General features: G+C 53.1%; 7 protein-coding genes across 7 annotated transcripts; 3 read left to right on the forward strand and 4 right to left on the reverse strand.

Annotated features, from left to right (window-relative positions):
• Positions 1-285: 285 nt before the first annotated feature.
• Positions 286-1,664, forward strand: BO86DRAFT_216307 (uncharacterized protein). The gene has a single exon (XM_025666896.1). The coding sequence runs from the start codon at positions 748-750 to the stop codon at positions 1,543-1,545; it is 798 nt and encodes a 265-aa protein (XP_025523504.1). The 5' UTR covers positions 286-747; the 3' UTR covers positions 1,546-1,664.
• Positions 1,665-1,783: 119 nt separating this feature from the next.
• BO86DRAFT_403610 (uncharacterized protein) lies at positions 1,784-2,911 on the reverse strand (the record flags this gene model as incomplete). The annotated part of the gene is made up of 1 exon (XM_025673949.1): positions 1,784-2,911. One exon carries the CDS (start codon positions 2,909-2,911, stop codon positions 1,784-1,786), a length of 1,128 nt encoding a protein of 375 aa, XP_025523505.1.
• A 438-nt stretch (positions 2,912-3,349) lies between these two features.
• Positions 3,350-3,796, reverse strand: BO86DRAFT_322812 (uncharacterized protein; the record flags this gene model as incomplete). Its single annotated transcript, XM_025668407.1, has 1 exon — positions 3,350-3,796. The coding sequence occupies one exon, from the start codon at positions 3,794-3,796 to the stop codon at positions 3,350-3,352; it is 447 nt and encodes a 148-aa protein (XP_025523506.1).
• A 2,667-nt stretch (positions 3,797-6,463) lies between these two features.
• BO86DRAFT_403612 (carbonic anhydrase family protein) lies at positions 6,464-7,338 on the forward strand (the record flags this gene model as incomplete). Its single annotated transcript, XM_025673950.1, has 2 exons — positions 6,464-6,914; positions 6,968-7,338. 2 exons carry the CDS (start codon positions 6,464-6,466, stop codon positions 7,336-7,338), a joined length of 822 nt encoding a protein of 273 aa, XP_025523507.1.
• A 693-nt stretch (positions 7,339-8,031) lies between these two features.
• Positions 8,032-8,562, reverse strand: BO86DRAFT_403613 (uncharacterized protein; the record flags this gene model as incomplete). The annotated part of the gene is made up of 1 exon (XM_025673951.1): positions 8,032-8,562. The coding sequence occupies one exon, from the start codon at positions 8,560-8,562 to the stop codon at positions 8,032-8,034; it is 531 nt and encodes a 176-aa protein (XP_025523508.1).
• Positions 8,563-10,892: 2,330 nt separating this feature from the next.
• BO86DRAFT_403614 (cytochrome P450 oxidoreductase) lies at positions 10,893-11,831 on the forward strand (the record flags this gene model as incomplete). The annotated part of the gene is made up of 3 exons (XM_025673952.1): positions 10,893-10,975; positions 11,109-11,559; positions 11,664-11,831. 3 exons carry the CDS (start codon positions 10,893-10,895, stop codon positions 11,829-11,831), a joined length of 702 nt encoding a protein of 233 aa, XP_025523509.1.
• Positions 11,832-12,335: 504 nt separating this feature from the next.
• Positions 12,336-13,871, reverse strand: BO86DRAFT_440711 (GNAT family N-acetyltransferase; the record flags this gene model as incomplete). The annotated part of the gene is made up of 3 exons (XM_025676217.1): positions 12,336-12,389; positions 12,618-12,746; positions 12,909-13,871. Coding segments are annotated over 3 exons (1,146 nt in total), but the record flags the coding sequence as incomplete, so codon positions are not given.

Here is a 13,871-nt window from a genome sequence, read left to right on the forward strand (position 1 = left end):
TCAGTTCCTGTTGCATGAACCGTAGCCCCCAAAGAAAAGAAGTCGAAGCGAGGTACTCGACTAATCGAGGATCTTGAGCGTACCTGCGTGGGGGCTCTCGACCCTGTCAGCACGGTTACGGATAACATCGATTCTTCGTATCTGGCTTGGCCCCCACCACGGGGAGCCGAATTTAGACTCCCAAACGGTTCTCCGTGATTATGAAGGTGAAGGATCGCCCCGACTTGGAATCCACTCAATAAGCGAGTTCACTCATGGCGTGATATGCAGGGTCGTGACTGAAACAGGGTCCCACAAGCCAGCAAAGGTGCCAGCAGTTCTCGACATGACTCGCCGTAACTGCCCCAGGAACACGGGAAACGTGCCCTGAAAGAGATTCTGTCCCTCAGATTGAGTGATCCTGTTCCTGGCCCTGTCGATCTATCTCGTAGCGACTGGAACGGAGGATGTATTCCGCCCCAACTCGATTGACGCGAGGTGGTGATTATATCGCATTCCGGGGGCCGTTGTGATACATGGCTTGTGAATAGTGATCAACCTCCGAAAGCCCGCGATGCAGGTGCTATAAAGTCCAGGGACGAAGCGACTCCATGCCTCGAAAGCAAGCCTGAGCTCCCGTCCTCACTCATACACTCATTTGTTGTTTGCAACCACACCAGTCACTCGTTCTAGGATCTAACACCGACAAGCAGTATCTTCAACTGCCACCACACTCATTAACCCCGTGTTTCAAGCATCATCCCCACGATGCGATTTATCACTTACCACTCCACCCCTCTGCTAGCCCTGGCGCTCGCCACCCTCCTCTTCCTCCTCCAGCTCACCCACGCCCTCCCCGTAGCCACCACCGACGTCATCCCCGTCCGCCCAGAGAACGCCCTCGCCAGAAGGGGCTGCATCCCCAGCAAGCCCAGCAAGCCCGCGAGCCCCGCCAGAACCACCACCTTCACCTACAGCGTCGACAACATCAAGGAGGCGATCAACAAGGTCGGGCGCTTCGACATGGACACCAACACGTGCCTCTTCTACCTCGGACTCGGAGGCGCCACGGGTCAGACCAAGGCCCAGACCTGGTGGACGCGGAACCGGCCCGCGAGCGCGGCCAATCAGATGGGCATCGTCTGGGGCAATCTGCTGGCCGACTCCTACGCCAACGCGGTGTGGAACGCCAACGCGGTGTGGAACGCCAACGACGGCCAGATGCTGCCGGACCCGGCCAACCCGAGGCAGGAAATCGGCGCGGGGCTGGTGTGGGGCGGGCTGGTATCCCAGGCGTTGGCCGAGTCCTGTAGCGGCACCGTGTACTTCTTCACGCCCGAGAGCAACGACGGAACCGACCCCGTGACGAACGTGTGGAACGTGTACGAGCATCCCGCGCTGACCCGCAACGCCAAGGTGCAGCAGATCATCAAGGTCGACCCCGGCACCAGTAGCCAGGTCGTGATCTGGACCAAGGGAGATGCCCCGTATGGCCCCGTGCCGCCGGGAACGGGCTATTCGCAGGTGAAGACCTTGGCTAAGGCCTTGTATCCTGTTCTACCCTGAGATCTGGTGATGGGCTGAGAGGAGCAGGAGAAAGGCGGGATGAAGAAGGTGGTAGAGAGGAGAATTCGAGGGGGGAAGGAGGTTCTGTCAACGTTTCTAGATATAGTAATCGTTATGTATTTGTAGTTATCAACCGGGGAGACATTTGGGGCTAGCATACCGTGTATTTGTCTATTGTTTCATGCTTCCAACTTATGGGGAAACCCCTGTGCCCTTCTCACGTAAAACAAACAATTAACTAGCACCTCTCGCACTGCAAATCAACATTTTCCACGATTGGCGGCACAAAATCCTTGAAAGTCAGGCCCAGAGCTTGAGAATATCGGAAGTGCAGCCTAAGAGTTCTCAACTGAGCCAACCGCGGCAGCAGTTTCGTCAACTCGACGGCCACCTCATCAGTAACCTGGCCGTCGCTCCAGATCTCCAGGTTCACCAATGAGTTCGCATGCGTATGCAGCAGCGCTCTGATCATTGCTGCCGTCAAGAAGTGGGACTCGAAATGTCGATCATTCGCGCTCACGATGGTGAACCCTTGCAGCGGATGCATCTGGCGCACCACCTCCGGCGTAACGGCGACAAGCGGAGCGAGGCGGGATACATCCCGGTCGGCCACGCGGTTCAGCAACGTATTCATTTCGTTCCGCAACGTCAAGCTTTGAAGGTATTTGAGGTTTCGAAATATGGCGATGTTGTTGGTCTCCTGGTCGACGTCATCCTTGGTTTTATTGTTGTCGGAGGCCGCGGCATAGCCTGATATTGTCAGGTGATGCAGCTCGGCGGCGAACAGACGGAGGAAGTCCAGCGGAAGGAAGTCGATGTCCAGCTCCAATTTCTGGATCTGCGGCATGCGGGTCCCCAGAGTGGTCAGTAACAGACGCTGGTCGGAGAGGAATTGAGGGGAGCGGGCGACGTTTTGCATGACGAAGATGCCAAAGTCGCGGACCCCAGTCAGCGCGGCCAGTGCTTCTGCGACCACAGACGGGGTTAGAGGACCCACGGGGGTGGGTAAGCGGGTTGAAGCCGTTGAGACGATGCTTTGATATATCTCTTGCCACAATGTTGATGGCTTCGGCGCCGGCGCGGCGAACAACGAGCTGCTTACGATGCAATTGACGTGGATTGATCGAACCAGAGGTAACAGGTGCGCTGGGCTCTGGTGAGCCCATGTTATAAACTGGTCGAGCCTCTCGAAGAAGCGTCTCTTGCGCAGCACTACGGAGAGTACTTCTTCTCGCACTTGGCGGCAGACGCGGAGAAGGCTGTGCGGGGGGAGGGTGCGGTTCAACGCCCGATCGTAGATCTGCAGTCGCACTTCTACCGGTAGATGAAGAAAGGAAGGGCAGGATACCTTGGTGGATGCATTCATCGTGAGGCAATGTTTGTGTGTCTATGGTTGAATGAATCCAGTGAGCAAAGAGGTTGAAGAAAGCGAATTACGAAGTGTGAGAGGAGAAGGGAAAAGGTGAGATTTGGTGGGGGCGGAAATCTACTAGCCTAAGGATGACAACCTGCCCTTCTAGTCCTTACCCCATAACAGCCATTACTCCAGGCTGAGATGCACACAACAAAGAGATATTGCTGTGCAAATGAGGTTACATGATATGTTGTAATGATTCTAAGTACCTCAGACCGATAAAAGGAAGCAGAAAATACTTCGGCATCAAATGGTAATGTTAAGTAGTAAGCAAGGAGTTCAGGACTATCCACTGCACAGTCCACATATGGCACCCCTTCCCCAAAACACCACAGTACTTCGACTCAATATTCACTGGCCTTTAGTCATCTGGTACATACGCCTCAACAACTACACCCACAACTCCGGACAGCCCCTACCACACGCATGGATCGTGCCAGTGCCACAATTCTGATACCGATTGCAGGTATACCAAGCCCCAACCCCACTGTTCTTGGCCGTCCAGCACCACTCGCCGTTGTTCCCGCAGACCTTCCAGCAATACCCCCCTGAGCACCCGTACGGCGCATTCTTGTAGCAGGCCTGTAGCTCGGAAGTGTTGGGAATCGTGGGCTCTGAACGTCCTTCCAATGCAGCAGTATTGCCTTCCAGGGCCTGGACATCCATAGGGTCAAGAGGTGCCAGCGATACACCCTTTATGTCTCTATTCCGGCCGAGCGGATGGTCTCTGCAGATGCGGACGTCGCTGGGATAGACGCCTTCAGGGAGGTCCGCGGTGAGGACGACCATGATGCCTAGGTTACCGCATTCGGTGACGGGGTCATTGTCGCCCGTCATGGTTGGAGAGATGGTTAGGGCGGAGATAAGAGAAACTAGCAAGCTGAGCAAGGAAGCTAAGAATTCCATGGTACAGCAGATTCTGAGGGTGCAGATGCCGGCGTCACTAAAAAAGTGGGTAGAGAAGGAGAAGACAGGATTCACCGCACTAGTTGGAGACGAAGATTGAGGAGTAATGCTTGATGTATGCAAGAGCAATGGAAGTAGAGACGTCCTCCTAGAAGCATTGCTCAAACCAAAGAGGCCAGTTCGAGTGATCCGGAGATACTTGATTTTATACATTATCTTGCATAAGGGCAGGGATATGAGCTTTAACGGTTATCGGCTTCTAGTTACACAGCCAACCAGCCATGTCAAAGTCTTCTCAAGAGTACAGCATTGCTGCAGAGTAGTGGCAGCGAGGTATGACTAGAAGTCACTTGGCCGCCTCTTGCAGATAAATTGGTCACAGAATTGTTTCAAACAAGGGCTAGGAATAGATCACGTGATTATGACCACCCTAGGGACCAATTAACTGGCTGTTGGCTTACCAAAAGTGGCAAGTGCTGATATGACTTGCAGTGAATGACAACCTTGTCCATTAGAAGCTTCACTGTACAAGTTGGGACATCCCGAATCAGTAGTACAGACCAGGTACTATACTGCCAGCCCCTGCTCGGGGATGGAAGCCATATGCCTGTGATGGGTTAGGCGGGATGGATGCTTGTGTACTGTATGTACCTCTCAGGACTCCGCCCATTCACTACTAGGTGTACGTATTCACTGAAGTTAATGTATAGGCAGCAGCTAGAGGGGCAGAAGTCTCGGAGTTTCTTCGGGCACATTCCTGATCTGACCCCGTTGTCTGCCTTTTTCACACGGTGATCTCACACTCAACACCCCCCCCAACACAACTACTAAGAAACCTCAAACGTGTTTCGCCCTGGTTTTCTGTCCCACCAGATCTGTTCAACATCATCTACCGTCCTCCTCTCTACTCTCTACTCACACGGCACTCCTCTGATACAACCTCCTCGCCTGAGTCCTCAAGCTCAGTCGTTTTGCCTCCCCAGTTCATTTACTCCACCAACTCACTCCTCCTCCGAGTTCAACCACACAAAGCTCATCTAAGCCAACGACTCCTACAGAAATAAATATCCTGACCTACCTCCTGGTCGGGATCTACACCGCCACGACCATCCCATGGGCCGCCCCGAGTACCCCGGCCCCGGTGCGCGTGATGGTGCCGGTCACTTCCGTCGTTTCTTGGCGTAAAGAGAGCCATACAGTACGTCTTGGTGGTTATGGTGAAATTGGCAAAGCGAATTCGCGGCACCTTCCGAATCTCTTCGAGACATGGGCTTCGGTACCATGCGGAGCCAGCGATCTATCGGCACCTTGACTGTATCCTTGTTTGTCCAGACCTTAGGAAATCTCTGCACCAGTTCCTTAAGTTTATGCTGTTGTTCCATTATGCCATAGACTGTAACGCCGATGCTTAATTTCTTTGTTGTTATAGAATTAATATTGAATTTAAGCTTATTCTGTATTTTGGGTGTAACTGCAGTTAGCTTTTTAAGCAAATCTTGCAATTCAGAAGTTGTATAAGGCCGACCAACTGTTTGATGGTCACCCATTCCTTGTCGTTAACGTTTTCGGGATGGCGCTGGCGATGCGGATCCCGCTAAAGACGACCCCGAGGGTGAGGATAGCCATCAGGACATATACTGCTCAACGGAGACTGGCATGGCTTCTGGAACTTTTTAAGAGGGATGCTTGCTAAATCTCTCTTTCGTTTCCCCTCCCGGTCTGTGCTGTTGCACTCTGTTGCACCCTGATGGCGACATTGATTTATATAACCCTGATACCCTCGGTGTCACGATCTATCTTGCTCCCAGACAGTGCCATACGGTCAAACCCAAAGAGGATCCCTCTCAGCCTCAAAGGACTGCCAGCTTGGCACGTCGAAAGACATTCATTTCCCCAGAGTACGCGCTAAAATTGCCGGTTCGAACCCTGCCTGGCTCACGTGAAAAAGGCGGGCAGAATTGGTTCTTGAGGGGAACCCACTGCGAAGCACTCGCTTATTTGGTGGGCTTTCTCTTCAACCAAATTTTTGGATGAACATGATCTGCATGGAGCGTTACCGAAATGGCAAATAAGCAATCACTTCCTCGTGCGGAACCCGAGAGCGCTAAAAGAATCTCGAAGCTTTCGGGCTCCGTCGGCTCGGTAAGCTAACAAATCAACGAGACACGGAGATTTAGCGCAGCCATCATCCGGAAAACAACTTCCTCGGCGGTATACATTAGTCAAGTTGACGATTTGCACAATCGTAAGTGACCCACAACCTATATCTGCTTTTTGCAACCCTCATGGTCGATCCATCTACTGGATGAACATGCCCTCGTGTAAGTGGAGATACACCAGCCCGTCCGCAACCCATATCTACCTATGGATAAATCTCGATGGTAGCGATGACCCATTACAGAGGGACCTGGGCGATCTGCATCGATCGGGACTTGGGAAATCCGAGACAAGCATCAATCGCGATCTTCGTGTATTTCCCCGAGCACGAAAGGGGGATTGTTATGGGGCGGCGCTGCCAGGCGATAAAAGGCTCAGAGGATCCCGGAGAATGCGAGTGAGTCCTCGTCACTCAAGCGCAGAACTCGCAGAATAGTCACTATGAAGCTCTCAAACCTTCTTCCTCTGGCGGCAACTGTCGGTGCCTCCTGCATTCGGGGTACTTCCCTTCTCCCCCGCGCTGCCGATGGACTGGTGGCCATCAACTCCTACAACTACACCAACCTGGGGGGGCCCTTGACCTGGTATGGTTTGAACAACGAGACCAACGCCGCCTGTTCCCAGGGCAAGCACCAATCTCCCATCGACATCGTCACCGCGGAGATTGACTATGTCCCCACTGGTAGCCTCAGGTTCAATATCCCAGCCACTACAGCAGCCAAGTTTGAGAACCTGGGATCCGGTCTGGAGGTCGTGTTGACCAACGGCACTCTCTCTGTGGGAAATTCTACCCAATACAAGCTGGCTCAGTTCCACTTCCACACCCCGAGCGAGCACCGCATCAATGAGGAGTACTTCCCCTTGGAGAGCCACTTCGTCTTCGAGGACTCCGGTATAAGTTCCCCTTTCCAAGGAACCTTAATCATCCAAACTTACACTGTACAGAGAGCAACATCGCCGTTGTCGGGTTCGTCTTCCAGCTCTCCGAGACAGGTGTTTCCTTCCCCCTCTTCGACGCCGTCTTCGCCCACATCGATGACATCGCCACCCCGGGCACCTTTACAGAAACCGGCCCTCTGGACTTCGCTGGGCTGACTGCGCACCTCGACAGCCACGGGATCTACCAATATGACGGCTCCCTCACCACCCCCCCTTGCAGCGAGGGAGTTTCCTGGTACCTCAGTACTGAGCCCCTTCCCCTCAACGTTCAGAGCTACAACAAGGTCAAGCAGATCCTGAAGTTCAATGCCCGTTACACGCAGAATGCTCTGGGGGCGGATAACCTGCTGGAGGTGGCTGCACATGAACTCTATTAGTTGCTCTACGAGCAGGGAGCCAGTCGTTGCAGACGTATGTGCTTCTTCTTGACCCATCAATTCTTTGAGGTAGGTTGCAGGGGTAGAGGATCACACAATTATTCATCTACCTATAATATTGTATCAATACTGTGTATAACGCTACCAGGCAATAGACATCTGAACTCTTGGGAGGATATATTTCGAATTTCTTCGGATGATTCCTATGGCTATTTTTTGAAGGGTATATCTTGAGTTTACCTTTTCTTATTTAATTAACAAACTCGGCTGTCAAAGTACGGACTAAGACACCAAACTTAGAAAGGGCCTGAACAAGGCGGCACCAGACCCCTGCAGCTACTTGGTAACTACCAACATACTTATGCTGTTGTGTGTTTTTGGTTTTTGACATTGTCTTTGCCTTTGTGACCTTCACAACAACAACAGATGAATGTGTCAGTAGTTGAACCTATCCTAATGTATCTGAATCTTACATCACGGATCATCAAACGAAACTTGATAATGAAACAGAAGAGCCTTATCTGTCAGAATTCAATTTTGCTTTTTAATTGGTTATACCCATTGTATTTATGGCCTTTCTATGCTAGATATGGATAAAATAATGTAAAGAGATACATGCAGCGAGTGACATGTCATCCGGGCCATGGCAACCATCGCCTCGTGACAGAACCGCAGCAAGTCAAGGTGGCAAGCTCAGGGCTGCGGATTCGCCCCGTCTCCGCGACGGCGCTTGGAGCGAAGGTCAATCATGAAACCCATGAACGAGAAAATGACGAACATAGACGAGAGGTCCACAGAGAGAGTGTCGGAAGCGGCCCTCATCCCACCTGCAAGCGGGAAGTCGGCCCGGCCTTCCTTACTCCAGAGCAGCGGCGCCCCGGGTTGACGCGGAGACTCCTCGTAGTACAACCGCATGGTCTGCAGCGAGAGGCTGCTCACCGACCCCGCAAAGAGCATGTCCGCCGGGTAGGTGTGGTTCTGGCGCTGGAGGCGCCACTCGTGCTGGAGGAAGCGCTGGGCGAACTCCCACGGGCAGCTGCCCGCAGCGAGATCGGCGGGGGTCTCGAAACAGAAGATCGGGATGATGTTGCCTGTCAGCAGGGTCTGGTCTCCGCGGGCGGCGTCCAACGTCTTTCTCTCCGAGCTCACCTGGATGGCGTGGCCTTCGAACTCGGTTTCCCAATGGTACAAGTGGCTGGCGATGAATGTGGGTGCGGAAGCCATTGTGGTGATTGCGTCGATGGAATTTCGTGCTTTCGCGCGACTGAGGAATGCTTTGGGCAGGTTCTAGGTCGAGGGCAATGGCCAGAAGATTCTTCTGGGTGGTGATAGCATGATCTCCTGAATCATGGTGATGGAGGGGTTATTTATAAGCCTCAGGATTGTCTGGCAGTCTTTGTTATGTATACGTCTACGCAAGTGAACCTTGGATTACTGAGGTGGATCTATGAAATGGACCATTGCACTACGACCGACAAAGAATAAGGGTTGGCGAACTCCAGTTCAGGCGGTTCCTACAAAGCCTCGGGTAAGTCGAGTTTGTCTAATGTCTAACCAGAAGTCGACCACTCAACTATCCTCCATTCAACTTAGATGCAATTCCATTGTCATAGAAAGTGCTCCAGTTATCTCCCCTTATGGCCTATATCCTTTCCAGATTCGTCTTGCCCAGGTCCGGCGGCATAATTTGTTATTCTCGCCAAAGAAAGGACATTTGTACTAATATTCAGTTTAGCATGTGCCTCTCTAACTTCGGCAAGACAGTCGGTCAGACTTTGCAAATTGGATATAAGATACAGCCTTGCAAGTGGCCCCAATGTCACGGAGCGGACAGCCCAGGGGTGGTTAGGGAGCACGTGTTGTATGTTAAAATTGTTTTGCGGCCGGATTTTAAGGTGGAGATGATAACGGGGCAGCAGAGGGGGTAAATGTCTGCCTACCTTCTGGTGAGAGATCGTATTCATATTGTGCGCTTTGGGAAGGTGATATGTGATTGGTGTATGTTGTCATACCAGTCTGGGCGGGATGACAGTCTTTTGGACTATGGGTAGATGGCTTGTCTCGTTGTTTCTAAGTTTTGAGGAGGATTGTACCATATTGTATGCATGTTCTTTTCCAAAGACATGTAAACAATGTAAGGGGTACATATTAACAAATTTGATTAGTTAAGAGATGTAAGTACAAAAAAGAGTGAGGAACAAGCTGGCTTCAGCTGCGCCGAAATAGCACAGGTATACAAGCTGACTAGGACATATTAATCTGTGCCGCGCACATGTTCCCATAATAACCATTGTCAATGGGGTCTGCAGCAGACTTATCAAGCCCAGGCACATTGAGCCTTATGCCTGTGACGGTTTGTATCCAATACCAATGGCTTACGCAGAGGGATAGAGTGCAGGAAGAGCTTCAATGCGAGGCCGGGACAGCAGAATAAAAAGCATAGATAACGTGCAAGAGTCGGGTAAAATCAATCTACTTGTCGATTAAGGGTCTATTGATAATAGGGGTTTGTGGCTAGTGATGCGGACAATTAAGTTAGGGCTAATGAGGGTGTAGGGCGGTCAAGGACGACAAGTATTTGCAAGAGCGACATTTGTACACGGAAGCTTCTCAGTTCCAACACCGTGAATAGTCACTCGGATTGGCCGTGCAGGAAGGGGATGCATCCTAGGACAAAGTCCGCTCTTAGCTGCTGCTCATTATGTGCGTTCGGATCTCATCATCCATCCCCAATTCTGCCGTTCCGCTCAGAACTCTTACTTGATCCCGTCCGACACCGGAGAGCCGTTTACTTCACCGTTGCTGTTCCATCTTCCTGGCTTCTGCGCGTTAGTCACCAGCTCTATAGTAGTAATATCACTGTATGGCCCCGAGACTTTTGGCTTCCTGGAATAGCTATACATGTTGCTCGGAGACGTTGATAGGCTACTGCGGCGTAGTGCTCGCGAACATGCCCGGATTATGGGCGGCGCCGCGGGCAGACATGCAGCGATCAGCACAAATTCATTCTCGATGCTGTTCCACAGGGCGATCTGGATGGCTCGATCTGATGTATAATCAGCTTTGACGACAGCATATCTTGTGGAACAGAAACCGGAACGCTTACCTAGCTCGACGATTGAATCACTCACACCGAGGAGAGTGGTGTTTGAATACAGTTTGATGAAGGCAAAAATGCGAGACCTGCCTCTCCCTCAGCCCCAGTTGCTACAAACACTTTCCTGCCCGCAGAGAATGAAAAAATGAAAGAAACCAATTCAACGCAATACCAATGCTCATGAGTCCTATGGCACTAACGCGCTTCCAGGTCGGCATTTTCAGTTTCCAGATGATGAAACCAGGCCAGACGGAGAACAGGATATCTGTCAAGGCGGACAGGTCTAATGAATGAGCATTTCTCATCTCACCATATCTCCTGTCCAATTCCCTCCGGGATGCGGTAACTGCTTCACAGAGGATGGCGACCGCCTCGATTCAGGCGGTGGGGCAACGGATTCGCGAGCTCAAGGACAAGGACAACCAGCCAATATCGCAAACATGACATGCTCCGCAAGATGCTGGAGATCAGCGACGGGCCCCGCGGCCCAGCCCTCAACTTCACCCATAAGCATATCCATGTCGAATCGCCCAGTTCTCTGTATGGTGCCCTAACCTTCTTCTTTTCGCCTTCCGATGATTGATTTCTGTTTTGGCACCCCCTTTCATGTTGTGTAATGTGTGTCTACCCCCATTTACTAGCTAACTTCCCACACTTTGCTTGCGCAATGCAGATTCGCCGGCGCCGACACCACCTCCATCGCCATGCTCAGCACCCTATACTACCTCATGCGCGATCCGCGCATCGACACCAAACTCCAGCAAGAGATTGACGCCGCCTTTGCATCTGGCAAAATATCCGAGTCCGTCTCCTACCAGGAAGCCACCACTCAGCTCCCGTACTTCCGGGCGTGCGTCGAGGAAGCGATGCGCCTGCACCCGGGCGTGGGGCTCACCGCGCCTCGAATTGTGCCTCAAGGCGGAGTCACCCTTGCCTCCGACGTCTATATCCCCGCAGGCTACCGCGTGGGCGTTAACGCCGCCGTGGTACAGTACGACCGCGACGTATTCGGGCCGGACGCGGACCACTATCACCCGGACCGCTGGCTGGATCGGGACCCGGTGCTTATGGATCGGGCGATGTTTGTTTTCGGGCACGGAGCGAGGACATGCATTGGGAAGCATGTGAGTGTTGAGCTAGCTTTTTCCTTTTCTTTTTCTTTTTGCCCGGTTTGCGGGTTTCATGCGAACTGAAGGGGGACCGGGGCCGGGCTGACTTTAGAATGCAGATTGCTCTTTGCGAGATCTATAAGTTGCTACCGGTACTTCTGTGGAAATTTCAACTACGTCTGGTCGAGCTGGAGAAGGAGTGGGCGACGAAGAATTTCTGGTTCAATAAGCCGGTGGGAGTCAGGGTTCTCTTTGAAGAGAGAAGGGGTCTTTCCTCATCGGGTTGATTCCTTCCCAGAGCTTGAGAGCTTGAGATGCGCGCGGGGGAGTGGAAGGCTGCTCTCCGTCTCTGCACTCTAATCATGAAACAGGCCAGAGGTGGTCAGAGCACATGCAGATGATGATGATAGTCTATTTGAGCAATGAAGCTGGGGGACTGGCTGGGGGACTGGCTGCAGCTCTGAGAACACATGATATCTGGCCAGGTGGGCCCAGCACCCCCTCCTCCATGATAGATTTTCCCGGTGTCAAGTAGCTGAGAGCATGCTAGGTACTAATTCACGAGAGCACTGCAGCTAGCCATCTCCGAGTCAATGGTGGTTGAGCTCTCGTGGGCATCAAGTACTCTACCCAGCTCTTTTCATTCTTTTTCCATTTGATACACATTCAAAATAGCCATAGAATCCCCAATCCCTGCATATTAGGTAACAATTATAGGGCAGGATAAGATAAAATGCACCAGAGTGTTGATTCCCTGCAAGACAGGTTGCCACGCGCACACATTGTATCTATCAGATGTAAATGTGCTGGCGTTTGGGATAGTTTTCCGTACGGTTGGTTGAATACTGTCACGTTCATAGCGCAGAACACAAGTCGGTCAACATGTTCTGCCATAAAAGCACCCAGCTTTGAGAGCCCGTCTTTGAGCAAACTAGGTAGCGAGGGGGCTATGTGTTTCCCTATCCATAATGGTTGCATTTCCGGGTTTCCAAGATGGTTACGCATGTTCATCCTCCGCTGCACCCAGTCAACGACTGCTAACCTCAACACCAAGCATACTTCTCATTACACACCCACTCCACCCTCTCCTCACTTCCACCCTCCACGTCACCCTCTAACCCCATCCACCACAACCCCGGAATACTCCCCGTCTCGCCCACCACCACGGGAACCCCCTGCTCTCCGGCCACCACCTCCACAGCCTTTTTTATCAGAGATGTAGGATTCCACATCCGCACACTCCGCAGCCCTGCCTCACATGCCTCACGCTGCGCTCGCCGCAGAATCCCCGCGATAGCGCGTACCACCCGCCGCCCCTCCGCCGACTCCGCCGCAAACCCCTCCTCATCCCCCTTCCCACACACCCAATACAGGATATACAAGACCCCATTCTCGGGTAAATCGCCATACTCATGATTCCACGCACAGTACACCCCAACCTCATCATCCGCGGCCCCGCGAACCAACGGCACCGGCCGCGGCGGCTCCATCAGCCGGGCCGTGAGGTCCTCGCGCGCCTGGAACCACGCAAAATGCTCCCAGCTGGGGAGGATGGCGAATTGCACCGCCCCAGCAGCAGCACCAGCACCCCAACCACCAGCAGGAGTGCCAGCATCACCACCACCCCCAGACGAACTTCCTTCCCGCAAAGAAGCGCACCTCAACCTTTCGCGCAACCGACCCAGCACCGAATCACTACACATACACGCCCGAACATCCTCAGCGAGTAAATCCCGTACCTGCACCCCCTCCTCACCCATAGTAGCACTAGTAAGCTGCGCAGCAGCAGCAGCAGCATCAGCAGGAACCTCCCACCCCCAGCCCACCACAGGAAACCCCCTCCCCCCAAACCCGTGATAAAACCCCGTCCCAATCTCGGAGTACCCCATCACGAACCGCGCATCCCCCGCACCGGGCCCAGCCAGCCGACGCATCAGCGCGCGCAGCATGCGGGATGCGTACCCCTGGCGTCGAAGCTCGGGGCGCGAGTAGAGGTTTGCAATGCCGTAGCCGGTAACTTCGTGGAGGGTGCCGTGGCGGGCGACGAGGGCGCGGCGGCGGTAGGTTTCGCAGGCGCTGAGGATTTGTCCCGGGTTGGTGGGGTCGATGAGGATCCAGCATGTTAGGTTGCCGTTGGCGGCGAGGGGTTGGCTGAGCAGGGCTTGTTCGCGGGCGAGGTAGGTTGTTGTGGTGAGGGGGGTTTTCCATGCAGTGCTGTTGAGGTGGGTGGCGGTTGCGTGTTCGGCGAGGGTGGCGGGGTGGAGGGTTAGGGTTGGGGTTTTGGTGGTGGAGGGAGAGGGGGAGGTGGTGGTGGAGGGGGGGAGATC

This window comes from Aspergillus japonicus (assembly GCF_003184785.1).
Source record: "Aspergillus japonicus CBS 114.51 unplaced genomic scaffold BO86scaffold_71, whole genome shotgun sequence".
Lineage (NCBI taxonomy): Eukaryota > Fungi > Ascomycota > Eurotiomycetes > Eurotiales > Aspergillaceae > Aspergillus > Aspergillus japonicus.

What these genes read in the sequence shown, in the direction of transcription:
- BO86DRAFT_216307 (XM_025666896.1), top strand. Translation starts at nt 748, where the DNA reads ATGCGATTTATCACTTACCACTCCACCCCTCTGCTAGCCCTGGCGCTC.